The sequence below is a fragment of the Physeter macrocephalus genome, chromosome 3 (genome assembly GCF_002837175.3).
Source record: "Physeter macrocephalus isolate SW-GA chromosome 3, ASM283717v5, whole genome shotgun sequence".
Lineage (NCBI taxonomy): Eukaryota > Metazoa > Chordata > Mammalia > Artiodactyla > Physeteridae > Physeter > Physeter macrocephalus.
In genome coordinates this window covers 27,287,267-27,308,519 of record NC_041216.1, presented here as the reverse complement: position 1 = coordinate 27,308,519, position 21,253 = coordinate 27,287,267, and the positions used below count along the sequence as shown (strand labels likewise).

The following is a 21,253-nucleotide window of genomic DNA, read 5'->3' as shown; positions in this document are numbered from 1 at the left end:
CTCTCACCGTTGCGGCCTCTCCCGTTGCGGAGCACAGGCTCCGGACGCGCAGGCTCAGCGGCCGTGGCTCACGGGCCCAGCCGCCCCGCGGCATGTGGGATCCTCCCGGACCGGGGCACGAACCCGCGTCCCCTGCATCAGCAGGCGGACTCCCAACCACTGTGCCACCAGGGAAGCCCCGTTAGTGGGATTTTTGAGCATTCCCTGTTAGTTCAGTTACTGCTTGTCATTTGGAAGAGGACTCTCCTTCTCTACCCCTTAATGAAAAAGTGCTATAGTTCTGCCACTTAGGATTTGTTTTGGGTTAAAGAACCCCCCCCACCCCCCCCCCCACCCCCCACCTACACCCTGAATCTTTGCATGTATTGGTATGTATGAATCCAGTTCATTCGTAGCCCTTGACGCGCTCTGTCTGGGGCCCAGGAATGGGGCTAGTAGAATGTTCTGTTTCCTACATTTCAGCTGGGCCAGTCCTTTGGGAAAAAACAAAAAGCTCCTCAGGTCCCACAGCCTCTAGAATTTGGAGCAGAACTGTTGCTTCAACAGACTTCCGGTTAAGTAGGCAGGCGTCAGACTGTTTCTGTGGGAAGAAGGATGTGTGTCCCAGATACCTGCCTCCACGAAGGGGCTCTGGCCTCAGCTCTTCGTTGTTGCGGCTGAATCCATGCTCCCCAGTTGTGCTGGCCCCTGGCTGTTTCTAGCCCTCTTATTACTTATTAAATTGTATTCTAGGATCCTTGAATATTAGGGACGTGGAAAACTCCTTCCTGGTAGCCCTTCCCTTCTTCCACCCCAAATAGCAAACACATTTGAAAACGTTAGCTGAAATCCTTCCTATTACAGATTTTCTTAAATCACCTAAAATGTTATCATTACTGGCACAGATTTATTCAAATTGTTTGTTGGAACTTCTAAGTGCCTAGGTGGGGAGTGTTCTGTTTGTTTTGCGTTTATTACTTAGATTATATTCATTTCCGTGAAATTATTTGTGGGAATTTGGTTGGTTGTAATGCTTTCAGGTCCTCAAAGAGCAGTTCCTTATATTTGGGGATCACATCGTGTTGGCATAGGCTGGTGTGTGCAACTTTTGGCAGGGCTTAAGCGAGTAGAAAATTTGGGCTAACACATTTTTCTGAGTCGGTGAATTTTAGAAATGATTTAGAATTTCGAGAAGCATCTATAAGTATTCTCTTGTTGTCAAGAAGTTTTTAAATAAATACATGTGTTTTGATAATGAAGGGGTACATATATTTGATCTGAATATACTTTTTCTCATTTTTAATAGGAAATATTTTAATAAAACAGAACTTGGCTAATGGTATACTTACTGGCTTCTTGCCTTTTCTTACAAACGTGCTAAAGTGGTCTGAATAACAGCGCTACTAAAACAACATATGCCTTGTTTTGATGGGGTATCGATTCCTTCTATAGTGTTCAAAATTGCTTGCATGCCTCCCAGCAACAAATACGTATGTGACAGACTTTACATGAGATGAGCATCCCAGATAAATGAAATGCTAGTTTACTTTTCAGTAGCTCTGGAACTTAAAAAAAAGTCGTTTTTTAGAAATGTGGCCTTGAGGCGCTAACACACTTGTGTCTAGTGCATGAAGCTCTCTCTACTCTGCAAGTTATTGTTTAACAAAGCCTAATCGGGGGAACAAAATCTTTATAGAGTTTATTTATTGGCTGCTCTAAGCCACCAGAAAGAGTATTCTGTTCCTCTTAATAAAATCCTCTGGGGCAGTTGTCTGTATTTTAATACGGAAGTATTTTGGGAATTTGATTTTATCAAGGTAAACTCAAATGTTAGCTATTGTAAGATCGAAACTAAACTAGGAGACTGGAAGAAGAGGAGTGGTACCTAAAGCTCTTTGCTGCTGGTGATGCTCCCGTTTACCCCCGTGGATGGAGAGGCATTATTTCTGTCGCCTGTCCAGCAACAAGTAAGGGACTTGGATCCTGAAATCAGGGAAGTGTAGCCTGCTCAAGTTTAGTTTTAGAGATGAGACTAAGGATCACTAATAGTAGTCATTTTATTCACTAGTGAAAGGAATATGGAAATTATTTACTGTAACTCCTAATCATTATGCTTGCTATTGCCGCAAGGTTAATAAGTATGTTTGTCATGATATCCGTGGTGGCCACGTGATGCAAAACAAAACCTTAGCTCTTTCTGTCCTTTTAAGGTTTATTAATGTCCTTTTTAGTTTGTTCATGAGGGAGATGAGTAAATAATAACAGGAAATTGAGGCCTAAACTGTCACATACTCTTTTTCTGTTGTCAAGATGTTGCTGGTGTCAAGCTTCTATTAATTCTGTTTAACTCCAGTGGAGACAGCAGGTCATTTTGCTTAAAATGTCGTGTCCCGCTCCCCACCCCGCACCCCGCAGTGAGAGTTGAATGTGAGAACAGATCTTAATAGATATAGTTACACAGTTTATTTTATCATGTATCACTTTATTGCTGTCTTCTAGAACATTGTTATACTAAATGTTCCAATAATGGAAATTTTATGCAGCTACTTCAAATGAAACAAATTTGCAAAAACTCAATTTTGGAACTCATTCTTTGAGGAGAGGAAAAGAACTCACCACGCTGTGACCAAATTAGATTTCTGATATGTTGGCAACTTAACAATCACTGTCATTTCCAGAAAACAGGGTGTGGGGTCCAGTGGAATTGTCAGCACTTCTTAGTCACTTATAATGGGGGATATTTGGGGTTTTAATATGACTGAATGGTTAAATTTTTACAAAAAGGTAATTAAAATTTGGTGTTGTACCTAAATAAAAATGGCTCTACACGGAATCAGGAATGACTGTGTTCAATTACAGGGGAGTCTTCTTTTCAAGAACTTGATTTTAAATTCTCGGAGATATTAGTTTTACTTACTGGAGCTCCTTTGTTTTGCAGAGATCATGATGCAGCCGTCCTTTTGGATTTCTTTTTAATAATGTGTGACCCTTCACCTTTGATCCCCTGACCTGCATTACCTTGGTAACCATTTCATTTTTTAATTTAATTTCATTTTTTGATTTTGGTGTACAAGCTGTAACATTTCATCTCTCAAAGTGTAACACGCTGATTTCCTCAAATAGAGATACCCCTTTGAGCGATAAATTTGCAAAATGCTGTCTTCATTTTCTGTATTAAAATTCATTTCAGTTTTAAAAATAAAGTGTAATCTGTGTTTTCATCCTTTTAAAATTTAAGTTTAATGAGTGCATTTCCCCATGCAGTACATTTCCTCTTCTATTCATGTTTTGCAATAGCCAAATGAACTTGGTGTTCACACATAACTCGCATACACAGCGGACACCCAGAGCCCCCACCCCCACCCCCCATGCCCCTGCCCCGTCCCTTCTCACACACACACCCCCTCACGATCACCACACACCCCTTCCTTTGCAGATTAACTCATCTTTCAGAAATAGTGGCAACTTGAACTTACCGGTCTCAGCTGCCACATTCTACAACCTCACATTACGTTTTATATTTTCAAGTGCTGGTGGGAGGAAAAGTTTAGCCCTTTAATTCCATGTACGGGCTGGAAGATAAGAACGTTGTCTCATTTCCAAAATTCACCTTTCCCCCTCCTTCAGTATTTTATTCTTTACTTGAGGTATAAGTTAAGAACGAGCAACATTTTTAACCTGATCAAAAGTGGCCTTTTGTCTCTGCTGAAACCTGGTCAGTCAGCTGTGATGGTCCATATACCAGATTGCTTTATGCCGTATGCTGTTTCATGACTGTTTTTCAGACAATGCATTTTTAATTGTATTCCACTTTTCAAAAAATTCTTATTCAAAAGCAAAAAACCTGAAATCTAAAAAATGAAACTTGAGTTAATTCTTGGAACTGACAAGATATTCCTGAGAAATCATGTTCTTTAAAAAAAAAAAATCATGTGAAATCTCCTAGCATGGCCTGCTGAAGCACAGATTATTTTTTAAGTGTCTCATTATTTTATTCTCCAACATTTAATGCCGATGCTTTAATTGCACACAGCTGAAGCTGCTAAATGAGCACTGAAATGGATTTAAGTCCTCTCTGAGCTTTGTTGGTACCTATAAAAGTTTATGTCATTCATTAGAACCACAAATTAAAATTAGTTGTAGTGAGCTGCTCAGTGGAGATTGGAACTCTTAGGAACACTTCTTCAGGCTTACTAGCTTGTCTTTGTCTGTTATACTTACATACCTGGGAAATTGCCTTTGGCCTGTTGGGTATCTTTTCACAGAATTGCAAAATATCAGAGCTGAGAAGTATGAGTAGGTAAAACATCCCATGATTACAAAGCCAGAAAGCACATGGAATGAATGTTCCAGAAGTTAGGAGCATTTATTTATCCAACCTTGCATTTTAAGATGATTTTTTTTTTTATGATAATGCTTTCAGAGTTGCATAGGAATGTATTCCGTATCCTTCTAGCACCAGAAGAATAATGTGTAGCTTGGAGTTTATTGAACAGGCGTCACAGGGCTGGAAGGGGCTGTGAGTTGCGGTCTGCTCCACTCCTCTTGCTTAAGCAGCCCTATACCTGCCCGACCCCTCAGGGGGAGCTAGCTGATGAGAGTCACAAGCTCCCTGTTGACAGAATCAGGGCCTCTTGACATCTCCCTGAAGGCTCCTAGGTCCTCTAGAGACAGTCAAATACTTTATTCATAAGTCCAGTAGGAGCTAAGGAGATATTAATAGGCACCCAAGAGAAATGTTTTTATTGTGATAATTTTATTTTGCAATTACATCGAAGAGAGCTGGTATACGGACACATTCATTACCTATTTTCAATGAGCAGTGCTTATTTGGTTAGTATTTAGGAATTCTAGTGAGTTGGAAGCCACATGGATGTAGTTTCTGTGAGCATGATTGAGTGAGAAAACCCTAGGCAGAGAGTCAGAAAACCTGCTTTGGACCAGCCGGGTCTCTGGATGTGCCAGGGGTATCTTGTGAGGTAGCGACACACAAAACTCAGAAACTCAAATAGCAAGACTTCAAGAGACTTCCACGTTAGGGTTGAAAACAGTGAAATCAGTTGTTCTACTTAACGTGCAGGAGTGTGTAGAACATTTCACTGATTCGACTTCATTTTATCCTGTGTGAAACGTAGATATTGTATGTCTCCTACTTGCTCTTTAGGGTTGTTGGCAGGATAAATGAAAATGCGTGACGGACACCCTGGGAACCCAGAAGAAAGGTGCCTTTGAAAGTAAACCTCCTGCGAGGGCTGTGCTCTCAGCAGCGGCAGTCTGCATGCTGAGAGGCTGCTGTAGCGCATCCTCTGGGGAGCGGCCGGGAGCGTGGGCGCTGAGGCCAGGCTGCCTCGCGTCGCATCCCACCTCGGCCCTCTGCAGGCGGTCGGATCGAGACAGTTATCTAACCCCTCTGTGCCGCAGCTTCCTCCTCTTTAAAGTGGGGTTGATAATAACACTACCTACTCAGAGGGTCATGAGGAGTCCTAGGTGAGCTGCTGTATGTGAAGTGTGTACTTAGAGCAGCAGCCGGCAGGCAGCGTGGCCATGGCCGTGGCATCTGGGCCCGATCCCGCGCGCCAGGAGAAACCCAGGCAGCGTGGGAGTTCCCGTGAAATGGAATTTTCTACACCTTGCAGAAAACTGAACTTGAAAGAGTGTCCCTGTTAGTATTCTACTATTGTCTTGGAGGCCCAGGCGTGCTTACAGGCAGAGGCACTGGATAGTTTATGGGAATCAGGCACCTCTAAAACAGTGCAAGGTCAGGTGCTGCAAGTTAAATCTGGGCTCCTAACCTTTTAGGGAGAAAAGTTTAGATAATTAAGAGCTGATTGGCCCTTTGTTGATAGGTTCTTTTGTTTTAGCTATTTTTGGCTATGGAGACACAGGAAAGACCCGTGGGAGAGACCCCATCCTTTACTTAGTCAGCACTTACTCATTCTCTCGGCTTCAGTCAGCTGTCTAGTGAGCTTTCGCGGAGTCAGAAAGCATTTATGTGTTGAGAGATTTTTACCTCGCTGTAGGAGGCTTCACTGCTTCTTCCTCAGTAGAATAAGGGGGAAGAAAGTCACTGCTGTATGTCACATATTCCCAGGCGTTTCCACATAATTGTGTACATTTATCTATGAGGTCGGTGGTGTCTGTTAACCCTGTTTTGCACCTGAGAACACCGACCCTCAGGTAGGTTGAATAAACTCGTGCAGGGTCACACCCCTAGTAGATCGCAAAACTGGGACTTGAATCCAGGTTCTGCCCTTCTGGTACCTGCTGCCTTGTGTTTGCCGGCAAACCTGGCTGCACCCCTGACAAGAGATTCTGCCGTTTGGTTGCAGGGGCCTCCTCCGCATGCATTTGTGTCCCTCATCCGTCAGTGCCCCAGACTTACTTAGTGAGGCCTCCAGCACCCCACCACCCGCATCACCAGGAAGGCCCCGCCATTCGCGTGGCGCCTTGAGGGGCTGCGTAGCAGCGGCTTCCTTGCTCTTGGCTGCACACCCAGGATCCCTTGTACAGCTTTAAAATGTGGAGCACTGGCCCCATCCCAGACTCTGAGCTGCCTGTTCTAGTAGAGAACCATTGATCAACAGCACAAAGATGCAGGATGTTTATGTTATTTGTAACTAAGAAAAAACTATCACTAATCTGTGCATGTGTGGACCCATGCTTCCAGAACACGGGCCAGTGCTGTTAATTCTCTAGTTAGCTGCACTGTAAGCTACAGTGGGCCTTTGTGGGCCAGTTTGGTGGTGCACCCGCCAGCAGCCAGCAGCCTTTTTGTGGGACGAGTCCCAGCTGTCCTTTCGGTAGGATGTAGTCTTCTGGAAGCGGGCATCTGACCATCACAAAAACCAGGTTTTAGATCGCTCATGGGGCGAAAGGAAGCAGTGGGCTGTCTCCTTTCTCCTTCACCTTTTCACTTTCTTTTCCCTGCCCCACTTGGGTGCATTTATTTTTTACAGCCCTCCTTTCCTCTCCTCCCCAGCCCTTCCCTCTCTTATCTTTCCTCTGTTTCTCTTTTTCTCCATCGTCTGCCAGATGCTTCTGAGTGTATCTGTCATCAGACTGTAAATACTTGAAATCCTGCAAAGGGGCCGGGCACATCGCGGGTGTTCCTAGCAGTTGACGCGTCTCGGTATGTCCTGGGATCTTTCAGAGGTGAAGGCGCTACCCTGGGTCACCCTGAAAGTTGTCAGATTTTGTTTGTGATCATCAACCTTAAGTTGGGTGCTTTATCTTGAAAATTTAGATAATCTGGCGTGACAGTTTGAGAAACGCCATCACTAACTAGGACAGAGTGCCGGACAATGATGGACTTGACCCTTCTAGAGGCACTTGCATCCAGCTTTTAGTGTATTTGCTGCTGAAGGTCTGAGGTCATGGGTCAGGCCCCCCATTTTGGTGACGAGGAGCCGTTCCTGAGAGGGCGAGCCCTTCCCGGAGGCCCTCAGCCAGTCCAGACTTGCTGCCCGGGGAGGGGAGCAGAGCCAGTGCCGGGGCGCGTGGATGCCCTGTGGCTGTGCGCGGTGACCTGCGTGCCCCGGGGGATGACGGAGAAATGCCCAGCCCTGGTGGGTAGGGTGGTGGGCAGGAGGGGCCCCTGCGCTGAGCAGGCCCCTTGGGGGGCAGTTCTGATGGCGTTTAACCCCTCTGGAGGCAGTAGGAGACCAAGAAACATGGTCCAAGTGTGAAAAGATATTTTTTGTCATTCTTCAGTGAAAATCTGCCCTCGCCAGCAGGGGGGTGACTGAAGGGCAAGGCGGCAGCAGGATCATTGCACAGTCAGGAGCAAACGGGAAGCATCTCCTGATTGTTCTCATTTGTGGGTGTTATCTCCCTGGGAAACGGTGGCCCTGGTTACCGTGGCACCAGGTGACTTGCCTCCGAATCATAGGATTTAGACCAGACTTTCCCCTTTCCACATGTGTCTCTAGGTGGGTTCAGAAATATACCATGTGATAGGCACATGTGCCCGCACAGAATGTGGATATTGGTCAGCCTGTGATGCCGAGTTCTCCTCTCTCTTCTTACTGATCCTTTGGAGTATTTCACCCCTCTCTGCCCCTCATTTTCCCCTGGGAGAAGCCCGAAGGACATTTCTCCTTCTTCCGTAGCAATGGGGAGAGGACTGGCAGGGAGGGTGGCAAGTTGTTGGCGGCCGTTTGACTCTGGGTTTCTCTTACCTGCTCTGGCATGTTTTACGGCATCTGGCACAAGTGCTGGCACGTAGGAGACACCCAGCAAACGTTCACTTTCCTTTCAGCTGTCATTAGCACAGGTAATTAAGAACAGGAGCTGATAGACTTCACGTATCTGTGCAGAGATATATCTGTAATTAAAGTTTTAATTAAAGAAACACCAGACCAGGCAGATGGTTCTTATCCCCGCATCCTGTAAACTAAACAGCCATGGCTTTTTGATCTTGCAAACAAGCAAAGCAGAGAGTAGCAGTGCTGCTCCCAGAAGTGGACCAGAGGGGAGAGGTAGTCTTATTAACTAGCCATAATCTAATTTTGGTAGCACTCTGTGCGATGCCAAAGCCAGGGATAATCATCGCAGTTTGAAATGGAAATTCAATACATCAAAGTTATGTCCCAGCCAAAGCTTTTAAGCCTCAAGTCAAGGGCATTACCAGAGCCCAGCTGGTACATCGCAAGGCATGTGGTTTTGTGCTAGATCACAAAAGCTGACAAAGTGTTATTTAGGATCATCAGCTAAATACAGCATTAAATTAGAGCGCATCATCCTGACTTTTCAGGTTCTTGCCCCCGTGCAGCAGTGCAGGACTGAGATGGGACGGGTGCTGCCTGCCTCATGTGTGTCCTCTGTGCTGTGTCACGGGTGACCCGAGTGACCAGCCAACTGCAGAATGAAAAAACGAAACCATCACTGGGAAACCAGGGAAAGACAAATCTCAGGTCTTATTATTTCTGGGAAAAAACCTGCCCCCAGTGACCCTGGCCATTTGCTCCTCTGTGTCCCCGTCAGCAGGAGGCCAGAGCCGTGCAGGCAGGGGGCAGGCAGTTCGCTTTGACCTCTTGGGGTTCATCCCCTCCTTGACCCCCAATTTCTTACCCTTCCTCAGAGTCTTTTACTTATCCAGGCACACGGTTTTGTGGCATTCAGCGCAGGGAGGCACTTATACACCTGAATTCTCTACTAATGGATATAGGTGTTTTTGTTTTGTTTTGTTGGTTTTTAAAAAAAATTTATTTATTTATTTTTGGCTGTGTTGGGTCTTTGTTGCTGCACGCGGGCTTTCTCTAGTTGCGGCGAGCCGGGGTTACTCTTTGTTGCGGTGCTCGGGCTTCTCATTGTTGTGGCTTCTCTTGTTGCGGAGCATAGGCTCTAGGCGCGTGGGCTTCAGTAGTTGTGGCTTGTGGGCTTCAGTAGTTGTGGCTCGCGGGCTCTAGAGTGCAGGCTCAGTAGTTGTGGCGCATGGGCTTAGTTGCTCCATGGGATGTGGGATCTTCCCGGACCAGGGCTCGAACCCGTGTCCCCTGCATTGGCGGGCGGATTCTCAACCACTGCGCCACCGGGGAAGCCCTATAGGTGTGTTTTTACCACCTACGTCTCACTCATTTGTTTCCCACTTGGTAGAACCAATACTGAAGATGTTCCTTATTTCACAGGGAAACATCTTAGAGGGTCAGGAGGGCAGTTGCCTGCTTTGCTTAATGCTGTGTGACCCTGTCGTTCCTGTTTCTTTCAAAGGAAGTAGGGGGTTCTCACTGGAAGAAGAGCCCGTGTGACAACAGGACATGTATCAGTATCTTCACATTAAAGACTCGTCCCCAGAATGGAAGAACTCGGAAGTACTTTAGCTCATGTTAATACCATTTATAAATCAAAACTCAGTCCTCTTAGGAGAGTGGCCCAATCCGTAGTACTGTGATGGCTGTGAGTGACTGACTGTGTATGACGGGTGGATGGAAATGTTTTTACCACCTTTTTGCTCGGGAAAGACTTTTATTTGACGAGGTGGTCTTTGTTTTTAGAAGTCAATTAAATGTCAGCTACTTTGAGTAAGCAGTCTTTTGTGCTTGTAGCCAGGAAATTTGGTCAGGCCTGTACAGAACTGTGCTACTGGGTTGGCATTTTGCATGCGGAATTTGAACCTGACTATGGAATCTGTTTCTTCTCTAATCTGGTTAGAGACCTGAACACTTGACCTCTGAGGCCGCAGCACAGTTTGAGATTGTAGAAGGCTCCTTAGGAAGTGACACTGGTGCTTCTCGGAGCATGGCGGTTATGGCTCGCTTCAAGGTTTCTCCACAGAGAGAAACGTCAGCAAACCCACCTGGAATAGTCAGATTTTTATTTCTCTTTCTGCGGTGGGTTTTAAGAAAGCTTTGCCCTTCCTGGTATCTGTGTGGTGCTGGGGGTGGGGGAGTGTCCTGCCCTCTCCGAGAGGGACTTAAATTCAAAGGTTTATGCATTCATTCAATAAGTATTTATGGAATGCCCAGTACCAGGCACTGTCCTAGGTGCCCGGAGTAAAGCAGTAAACAAAACAAGGCCATTTCTCTCACAAAGAGCCTATTTTCTGGGAAGGGTCAGTAAACATAAACAAAAAGGAGGTAACACTAACTGAGTGATTACATGTGCCAGTTACATCTGTTACCTCATCAGCCCTCAGAACACTGAGGAGGTAGGCGCTGTTACTGTCCCCATTTCACAGAGGAGGAAACTGAGCTACAGAGAGGTAAAAATAACTCGCTCGGTGTCACACAGCTAGTACATGGTGCTGTTGGCATTCCAACGCAGGTAATCTGCCTCCAGATTTCATGCTCTTAAACACCATGCTATTTTGTCTCCCTGTTAAAAAAACTGCCTGATCGGTTTATTTCTACCTAAATAAATATCATAAAGAAACATCATACGACAGTAAGTGTGACGCAGAACAACGAAGCAAGGTGAACCGCTTTGAGGGTCCCTGGATGTTGGAGTGCGTGCGCGTGCCGCTTTGGCTGGCATGGCTGGAGCAGGTGTCTCTCCTCAGGTGATTTGAAGGAAGTGACACATTGATGCATGTAGATATCTGGGCTAAGAGTATTCCAAGCAGAGGGAACAGCAAAGGCAGAGGCCCCAGGGTGGGTGTGGGCTTGGCAATGGCCGCAGAGAAGCAGGGAGGCTGCCACGGCCGCGTTGAGTGAGCACAGCGGACAGCAGCGGATCAGGCGGTCAGGAGCGAGACCCCGTGGGGCCTTATGGGGCGTGGGAAGGTCTTTGATTTTACTGAATGAGAAGGGGAGCCATCCAAGAACGTTTGAGCAGGAAGACAACATGATGAACAGGATCACTTTGAATGCCGTGCAGAGAGTAGTCTAGGGCAGGGGTCGTCAATACCGTGTAGGCCTGAGGGCCAAATCCAGCCTGCCACCTGATTTCGTGCAGCCAGCAAACTAAGAATGCTTTTCACATTTTTAGATGGCTGAAAAAGTAAGGTGAATAGTAATGTTTTGTGGCACATGAAACTTACATGAAGTCCAGATTTCCGTGTCCGTTTAAGTTCCAGTTTTATTTGCACAGGGCCATGCTCATTTGTCTGCGTATTGTCTGAGGCTGCTTTCAAGCTGCAACAGCCAAGTTGAGTAGCTGCAGCAGAGACCATCTGGCCCACAGAGTCTACAGTATTTACTGTCTGGCTCTTTAAGAAAAAGTTTGCTGATTCCTGGTTTAGGGGGATAGGGATGGAGTCAGGGAGACCAGTGAGGAGACTCTTAGAGGGGCCGGTGGTGGCTTGGACCAGAGCAGCAGGAAGTGGTCAGACACTGGATGTGTTTCAAAGGGAGAGCTGATTGGCTCTCTGCAGACATGAGGAGTTGGGGGTGATGCCAGTGTTTTTGCACCGAGCAACTGTAAATGCAGTTCCCATTCACCGAGATGGGGAGGATGGTGGGAGCAGGAGGCTGGGGAGATGGGTGAGGAGAAAGCTCTTGGCTGTGTTAACTTCGTGATGCCACGTGGAGGTGTCCAGTGGGCAGTCACAGTTTAGAGGAGGGGCCTAACCTTGAGCCAGAGTCTTCAGTGTTGTCAGCGTTTCGAAGGTTCTTAAAGCTCTGGGATAGATGAAATCAGTAGTGGGTGTGGATGGATGGAGACGTTCAGACACAGAGCACGGGAGGTACCTAGTTATAAGAGGAGGGGTGAGAAGGAAGCGAAGGAGATGAGAAGGAACACCAGGGAAGGAAACCGGGGAGAGCGGGGTGTCCTGAAGGAACGTGTTTCAAAGCAGAGAGCGTGATCGTCTGTGGTCAAGTGTTGCTAAACGTCAGGTAAGATACAGGCAGAGAACTGACCCTGGATCTGGCGGCGTGGAGGTCATTGGTGACTTTGATAAGAGCCGGATGAGTGCAATGGGGAGGACGTCACCGACTCCAGCTGGTTCAAGCAAAAATGCGAGGAGAGGAAGCGGAGCAGGTGCTTTCAAGGAGTTGTATTTGCTGCTGCCCCAGCGCGGGCCAGGAGAGGGCAGAGAGTTGGATTTAACCTGGGATGGGGGTTTTGCCAGGGAAGTGCTGGGAAGGGAGGGAGGGGCAAGGGAGCTGAGCGCTGACGTGACGATGGGCCTGGCCGGGAGCCAAAGTGGAGCCCGAGGGAGACGAGGGGCAACAGGAAGCCCTGGGGTCGCTGCACTCAAGGAGCAGGGCCATGGAGTTGTTGGCGTAGGGACAGTCAGAGAGTGGGGTGCTTGAATCCGGTATTACCAGGGGGTGCAGTTACGGTTAACAGAAAGGTCTAGGGCCGTGCTGTCCAGTAGAAATATAATGTGAGCCGCAGGTGTAATTTGTAATGTTCTAGGACCCGTATTTTTAAAAAGTATAAACAAACGAAATTAATTTTAATAATATATTTTATTTAGCCCCATGTATTATGTGAACATGTAATCAATACAAAAATTGTTGAGATATTTTACCTTTATTTTGTACTACATCTTTGACATTTGATATGGATTTTATGCTTCCAAAGCATCTTAGTTCAGACTAGGCACATTTCAATAGCCACACGTGGCTTGTGGCTACCATACTGGACAGCGTAGGTCTTGGGAATGATCGTGGAAATACAGTCCAAGGGTACTGGGTGGGGATTGGGTCAAAGAACAGGGAGACCACGGTTTGTGAAGGATTGTCTGTGTGGATCTGAAACCACTTATGATTCTTATGAGACGAGCAGGGTCGGAAAGGCAGGAGAGGGAGACCGGGGCTGTTGGTAGGGTTGCTGCTTCAGTGGCCTCTGCTCTAACTTTCTACCCACCAAGGAGCCTTTCTGCCCCTGATCCCGTTACATTTCTCAAAGCATCTGTGAGGTTCTGGGGGGTTGTTCTTGCCTCAAGTCAGATCCGAGTGGTAACTCCTTGGAATTAGGGGTTCGAGGCAAGATGTCTGAGTCACAGAAAACATCAGAACACAAGGCGATAATTTTGCAGGATCGCCCCCAGATGGCAACTTTTCACCGGGGTTTTTACTTTTATCCTTTAGATTCTTATCTTTATTTTGTCATATCTTTAGATTCCTATCTTTATTTTGGCATAATCTTCAAATTCCTCAAATTCTATTAATTGTATTTAACAATCCTAAATGTGTTTGAATCCCTGCGGAAGCCCACGTTTAGTAGCTTTGAGGCAGTCCCATGTAATACAGTATACAGAACCTGCCTGCCCTCTGATGCTTTTAAAAGGCAGGCATGGTCAGCCTTTTATTATGCAAAGGCTTGACATACGTGTGTGTGTGTGTGTATGTGTACAGGCAGACGTGAGAGATACTGCGGGTTTGGTTCCAGACCACTGCAATAAATTAAATAATGCAGTAAAGAGAGTCACATGAATTTTTTTGGTTTCCCAGTGCATTCAAAAGTTATGTTTACACTATGCTGTACTCTGTTAAGTGTGCAATAATAGCATTATGTCTAAAAAACAAGGTACATACTTTAATTAAAAACATATTTTATTGCTAGAAAATGTTAACCATCATCAAGCCTTCAGCGAGTCGTAATCTTTTTGCAAGAGTATCAAAGATTGTAGAATAATAATGGAAAAGTTTGAAATATTGCAGGAGTTACCAAAATGTGACACAGAGACATGAAGTAGGCAAATGCTGTTGGAAAAATGGTGCTTATAGACTTGCTTGTTACAGGGCTGCCACCAACCTTCCAGTTTGTCAAAAACGCGATATTGTGAGGCGCAATAAAACGAGGTATGCCTGTGTGTGTGTGCGTGTGCGTGTGTGAGTGTGTGTGCTTGTGTGTGTGTGCGAGTGTGTGTGTGTGCGCGTGTGTGCGTGTGCGCGTGCGTGTGTGCGTGTGCGTGTGTGTGTGTGTGAGAGAGAGTGTGTGTGTGTGCGTGTGAGTGTGCGAGTGTGTGTGACTGTGTGTGTGTGTGCGTGTGTGTGTGTGCGTGTGCGCGTGTGTGAGTGTGTGTGCGTGTGCGAGTGTGAGTGTGTGTGTGTGTGTGTGTGTAGGCTTTGATCCACGATGTGTCTTTAAAGGTTAATCAACATTGAAGGTGAGGTCGGAAAGCTATTTTTTTAGCCTTGTAGGCTAGGGAAAGTGAACTGTTTGGAAAGAGTGAACAGGACACCTCGGCGGCACACACGCTCTTACTACTTCCCATACCAATAATGAACCCCCAGGGAAAAGGTAAATGGCTACCCTGATTCTGTCCCTTTATCAAGTTTAAATTACTTTAGGTTCCCTTTAATTTGTTTTCTGTATTACGATTAACCCCCAAATCCTCAAAAGTCCTATCAGCCCCCAAATTAGGGGGAGCCCACTTTGAGCCATGCATTTGTGAACCATACGCCCTTGGATGACTTCGTGTTGAGGGAGTCATTGCTTGTTGATTTCGTGTGAGCTGACATCACGAGAAAGCGGGGTCTACCTAGGTAGTCTGTGTTTTCAGCATCCCAACTTCAGTAACGCCCTCAGTATCACAGAGAATCCGCCTGGCCCCTGACTGTGCACTTTTATATTTTAAGTTTATCTTTTAAGTGTGATGGCCTTCTCGCCCATTGCAGTCACACGAAAGAAAAAACTCAGTAAACACAATTTAGTAATAATGAAAGCTTACTGATTATATAAGTTTTCTTAAACTCTCTTTATTCTAATTATAATGTTTCCATCTGATGGGGAAATGAATACCAAGAGCTGAAAATTAAGCAAGAAATTAAAAGAACATTAATGGCTTAATTGCCATTTGTTTTGAGGTTTTCCTCCCCAGTAAGTGGTATTTTACTTATAAAGTCACTCCTTTACACACAGATCTTTATGACGAATGGACTGGAATGTATCCCAGCAAAAGAAGAACTATTTTATGATGCCACCTGTAAATTATAACACGTTATGTTATAGAACCAAAGGATTAGCTTTTTAAAATCATTGTTAGTGTAATTACTTAATTTGCTACACACACAATTCTGGTTTCTTAGAAAGTGAAGGTCGGCGTGTCTAGGAGACCAGGAAGGTGAGCATTTGGACATTTGTTCATTTTTTAAAAATTTAGACCTGGGTCGCTAGCGTGCTCTTGTTATAAATTCTTGCCTCAAAAAATCCAGAGTATAACATTTAAATTTGTAATTTATTCCTTCAGAAATTTACTGCTGAAATTTAAGCTTTAACCACATAGTCGGTGTAACCTCAACCAAGGCAGGTGTCTGGCCTGCAGTAGGCAAGCTCTTGCCCCTCCTGCCTCCTCAGGGTACAGAGAACCCACACACATGCCAGCTCTCTGGATGGTTCTGTACACTGTCATCTGGATCTGCCATTACTAGTAACGTACTCATTAACCTGATGTTCCAGTCTCTGGATGTAGATGTAGGTGCGGGTAGAGAAATACCAGACCCCACAGCCCTTCGTGATCAAGTACAACACGCCTGCACCAGCCACCTCTCACCTCACCCCCACTGCCGGACACTTCTGTCCTTTCACACGTGCTGTTTCTTTCTCTCCCCTGGCCCTTCCTCCCCAGATCTGCTTTATCTGGCAGAAGTTCCTTCTAGAGGCCAGCCCAGCCGTCACTTCTCCACACACCCTTTCTGCACAGCCTGACCTGTTGGTTCGCTCTTACCATGGGCACTGCTTTCCATATCCCTCTGAGGGCCCTTGCCACCTTGTATTGTAATTTCTCTCTTTATTGGCATCTTTAATTCACTAAACTGTGAGTCTGGAGCAGGTGCTGGGCCTCACCTATTTCTGTTTCCATAGCACCCAGCACAGCATCTGCATGTAGTTGTGGGTGGCTGAATGGGGCAGGTGACACACTGTGGTCATTACCTTCAAGCCAAAGCGGTACACTTAATAACTGTTTTGAGGGAAGAGAATAAATACTGTTTTTGTTGATACAGGTCTTAAAATTTTGGTAGCAGAAAGCAGATGGGCAAAGAGCGATAGAAAACAAGTCAGAAACTGCTGTCTGATTCCATAGAGACAATCACGTTATGGTTAAAAAAAAATATATATGTATATATATACACATATATATACACATACACACACATACACACACATATATATGTATATATAAAATTTACATTTGATCGCCTTGAAACCTTCCATCTGTTGTTCTGCTGTCTTAATTAACTAATTATTTAATTGAATAGCACCTAGGGAAATAGATATAAATGTCATGAGAACTTCCCTTGTAAGAAGCTCTTTTCTTTTTGTAATGTGTCCTTTTTAGGACACCTTCAAGGCTTGTGAAATTGACTGTCCTCTGAGCATTGGACACGTGCCTGAATATGATGGTTCTTTTTTACTTACCTCGATTCACTGGAATTCGATGGTCATGCTTATATTCAGTCAATTTGAGGATTGGTTGGAAATCAGTCCCAAAATCAAAAAACAAATTAGACAGCATCACCTCCCCCCAGAACACGATGCGTTCCCAACTTGCCCTGTAAGACTCATTGGTACAGTGTTCACTGTTTCACCCCAAATCACTCACTTTATGGCTCTTCCCCCCGAGAGTACCTAAGCAGGGGGTTGTAAATGAGAGACAGATTCGAGAAAACAGATCTTCTGAGGCTTTCCTTCACCGTCAGTGTGCATTTGGGTAATTTTAAGGGGACTGTAGAAATCACCTATGGCTTATTATTAGGATCTTCCATAATTAGCAACTGGTAGTCCGTTTCCTTATTCTGTATCCTTTGAAATCCTGTATTTTTCTAACCTGTGAAACTGGCCTAGGAAGTAACGATTGGGAGTGCTTGGAATTCAGTTTAAGAGGTTCACCTTCTTAGTCCTGTGCTTCAACTAATAGTCTCTAGCAGGGGAGCCTCTCGAAACATTGTGTTCTGTTATATCAATGTGTGCTTAGACACCTTAATCTGAATTAGAGAGCTGATTGTACATAATGACTCCCCCGGGATGCTGTGTTAGAAAAAAACAAAACAAAAACTTAAGTAGTTCACTGAATATGCATAGTCAGTAAAAAATTCTTCTAAGATTAATGTTAATTGAATCTGAACCGTGATCATCTTCAAACCTTTAATTTTTAATTTGATCCTTTAAAAAAGTTGTGGCCTCTTAAAGATACAGCCTGCAACCCAAGAAAAGCTATGCTGTAATGATTACGAAAAGAAAGGTTGTAAAAGAACCAATTTTGAGTTACCATAGGGAAATACGTCAGATGTGTGGGAACATATATGTACATATATGCATGTACATATACATACATATATATGCGTTTAATATATACTTTAGTTTGCCTTTACCCAGAGGTCTCCTCTCTCTGCCTCTGGAAATGGGGCAAACTTTCTTCAGTTAAAAACAGAAATAGAAGCGACGGTCTTGACCCATTTTACACTTATTTATTTCAGGCTCTCACCACACACTTGTTCATGGGCGCAGCAAGAAGAGGGATCCACAGAGCTGGAGCCGTGAGGGCTGACATATTGGAATGAAAGCTGGCAGAATTCGTAGGGAGAGCTTTGCCATCCTGCCAGCTCCATATCTGGCTTCAAGACAATTCTATTAGTGAATTAATTGTACTCAAAACCTGAAATTAATTTGAACTGAATGTTACTAAAAAGATTAAAGTGACCCAGTCTTGCTTCATCCAGAGTTATTATGAAGGAGATCTCTGGCCTGACCTAGCTTAGGTGGAGGGGGTCTCTGTCCACATGCCACCTGGTCACAGAGACCTTGTGACCACCCATATGCCCAGATGCCACTCTCGGTCCCCTTAGCGAGCTGCTCTTTTTGTAGGAGCAACAGTCTGTTTGTTGGTCTGCCTCCTGGGAGAATGGAAGGTCCACGAGAGCAGGGCCTCTGTCGTGTCCACCCTGTGTCCCCAGCGCGTAGGACAGAGCCTGCGCGGCGTGGAGTCTAAATAAATGCTGCCGAATGGGTGAATGGGTCGCCTAGCATTGCATCCTTCCTGAATGTTTTCCTTTTAATTTGCCTTTTATACATGACTTCTAAAAATGATAAAGCAGTGAAATTTGGGGAGAAATATAAAAATTTTGTTGTGATTGAAATGACTGTCAGACTAGTAGAGGGTGTTCATAAGAGCATATCAGGACTTGGAATTATGAATTATAAAACTTACTACATGTTATGGTATCCATGCCTCCTGATGAAGAAATAGAAGAAATAGATGCAGGAAAAACATGAGTCATGTCTCTGGAATATTTTAATATCAAGACATCTAATGAGAGTCTAGAAAGAAACATTGAAATATAAAATAGGGAGGTAGAAAATAAGCAGACTTTAAAGTCTTTTCTTGATATTTAATCATTTAAGATAAAATTTGGCATCAAGTAAACCAGGTAAACCAAAATATTTCCTAGATCAAATGGGCATTAACAAAGATACAGAGGGAACTTGGAGGTATTTATTTAGATGGTAGTAACAGAGTACTTCTGTCCCAGATTACCTTCCTGAATGTGACAGGGACTCCATCTTTATTCTTTGTGTGTTGGCATAGGCCTGAATACCGATGTTGTTCTTGAAGGTGTTGTTCTTTGAGGAGGTTGTTCCTTCCCTTCTCCCTCCCTCCCTCCCTCCCTCCCTCCCTCCCTCCCTCCCTCCCTTCCTTCCTCTCGATGGTAGTAACAGAGTACTTCTGTCCCAGATTACCTTCCTGAATGTGACAGGGACTCCATCTTTATTCTTTGTGTGTTGGCATAGGCCTGAATACCGATGTTGTTCTTGAAGGTGTTGTTCTTTGAGGAGGTTGTTCCTTCCCTTCTCCCTCCCTCCCTCCCTCCCTCCCTCCCTTCCTTCCTCTCAAGGTGAGTTTATTTGTGGCACCAGCTCCGTGACGAATTGTTTAAAGAACTGAAACTTCTTTTCAGGTGTAACGTATTTTATCGGTCCGATTGTGTCCGTTTCAGTGTAAACTTCAGTTATTTATTGGACACTGAAGGAATCAACTAAAAGCAGAAGAAGCAGGACCAATTGAACTTGCATTTTATGTCACACAGAAGTAACCAGCATTTCTGATCAAACCGTAAATATGTTTCAGTTCCTTTTAAATTAAGTGTGAAAAGCCAAGACTAGATTTTTATGTGCCACAAAGCAAAACAAAAACCCCTTTCAGGGCATAATGCATTTTTCATTAAACTGATCACTGAACTCTTGATTATGTAATCTTATCGTCGCATGGAAGTATGAGAAGTGTGAATTCTGGGGTGAAGAAATAATTGCAGAAGGGGGTTAATGAAGCAGAACTCACAAATCTGCATTTATAGTCTTGCGGACAAATAAATCATCGGTGGAAGACACAAATGTAAAGAAAAATTCTTGATTGCCTTCAAGAAATGAAAGGTTGAACTTTTTACTAAAATTACAGCCTCTCAGAGGGATGTTGTATTAAATAAGTGTGACGTACTCAGAATAGCAGCCTAGGGCGTAAGGAGCACCGGTAAATGTTCGCCATTTATTCTTACAGGGGTTTTCGTACGAAAGATTAAATCATGTTTTAATCATGCATAATAAACTGTACTATAATTTTATTATGGTAAATGTCCACTGCTAATTCAATGAAGAGTGGCTTTTTAAAGCAATGAAGAAGTGAAATGTTTTTCTTTGTGCTCTTTTGTGTGCACATGTCAAAGCTGCTGGGACATGTTATACAAATGACAGCCCCAGTGACAAAAGATGCAGGAGCAAATGTGTAACTCTCGGCTTTATTTTTAAATCCATTATTTTCATAAATCTGAAGAGTTGGTTAACTTACTGTTTTTAGCATACTCTGCCGCGTCACATGTGTACTTCTAAGTTTTATGGAATTAAATTGAAATTTATGACTGCCAAGTCCTTAAAGCCCCTCTCAGATTTGTCCTTTCATTGATTTGAAATCTAGCTTTCAACATTCCTGCAGTTCAAAATGTGTGACTTTAGGATTTCAAGAGCGATTACATGAGTTAGTGCCCTCTGGTGGCACACAGGACGTCAGGCAGAGAGGGTGACCCGTGAGCCTTCAGATGGCTCTTCTAAAGGGGAGCCACCTTATAATTGGTTATTTCTGAGCTTTCCCTTTTGGTGGGTTTTGAAAAGTTGCATGGTGGTTGGTTTATGCCCACCTGTGATTGTGTATTTTTCACGTGTGTGGTGCTCGTCAGTTTCCTATTCCGTGGAGCTGTGGCCCTGAGTTCACTAGTAACAGCCTTTCAGGGAGCCTCCTTTATTTATTTTTTAAAATAAATCTATTTATTTATTTATTTTTGGCTGCATTGGGTCTTTGTTGCTGTGCTTGGGCTTTCTCTAGTTGCAGCGAGCGGGGGCTACTCTTCGTTGCAGTGCGTGGGCTTCTCATTGCGGTGGCTTCTCTTGTCGCGGAGCATGGGCTCTCGACGCGTGGGCTTCAGTAGTTGTGGCTCACAGGCTCAGCAGGTGTGGCACATGGGCTCTAGAGCGCGGTCTCAGTAGTTGTGGCGCACGGGCTTAGTTGCTCCGCGGCATGTGTGATCTTCCCGGACCAGGGCTCAAACCCGTGTCCCCTGCATTGGCAGGTGGATTCTTAACCACTGCTGCCACCAGGGAAGTACCCAGGGAGCCTTCCTCAGAAGCTTAGCTTGTGGGTCGATTTCTGGGTTGAAAGCATTTTCAGGTGAACTTGCTGTAAGAAGGTATACCAATGTCAAGGTTTTCCACAGGGCACCAGGACATCCATTTTTAGATGTATCTCTTAACTTGCCTTCTCAAGGAGGGGACCATGTCACTTCCTGGACTGATGGCCTTTGGGTGACTCACTGTTATGGCTGAGATGAGCCTGCCCAGTGGATTAGTATTATGTGGACGTCCGTGTCCCGTTTCCATCTTCCCTAGAGGGCAGCCCCAC

The 21,253-nt window shown here is 44.9% G+C and overlaps 1 protein-coding gene across 3 annotated transcripts in view; it reads left to right on the top strand.

The window, feature by feature from the left end:
• CAMTA1 (calmodulin binding transcription activator 1) overlaps positions 1-21,253 on the top strand; it is a 913,233-nt gene that overhangs the window by 85,310 nt on the left and 806,670 nt on the right. The window contains exon 4 of one of the 3 annotated variants that reach the window (XM_024125297.3): positions 2,918-3,015. The exons of the other annotated variants lie outside the window; for them this stretch is intronic. Within the exon in view, the coding sequence (XP_023981065.1) occupies positions 2,918-2,926 (9 nt within the window). The 3' untranslated portion in view covers positions 2,927-3,015. Of the gene's footprint in view, positions 1-2,917; positions 3,016-21,253 lie in introns of those variants that run through there. 3 annotated transcript variants of the gene reach the window in all.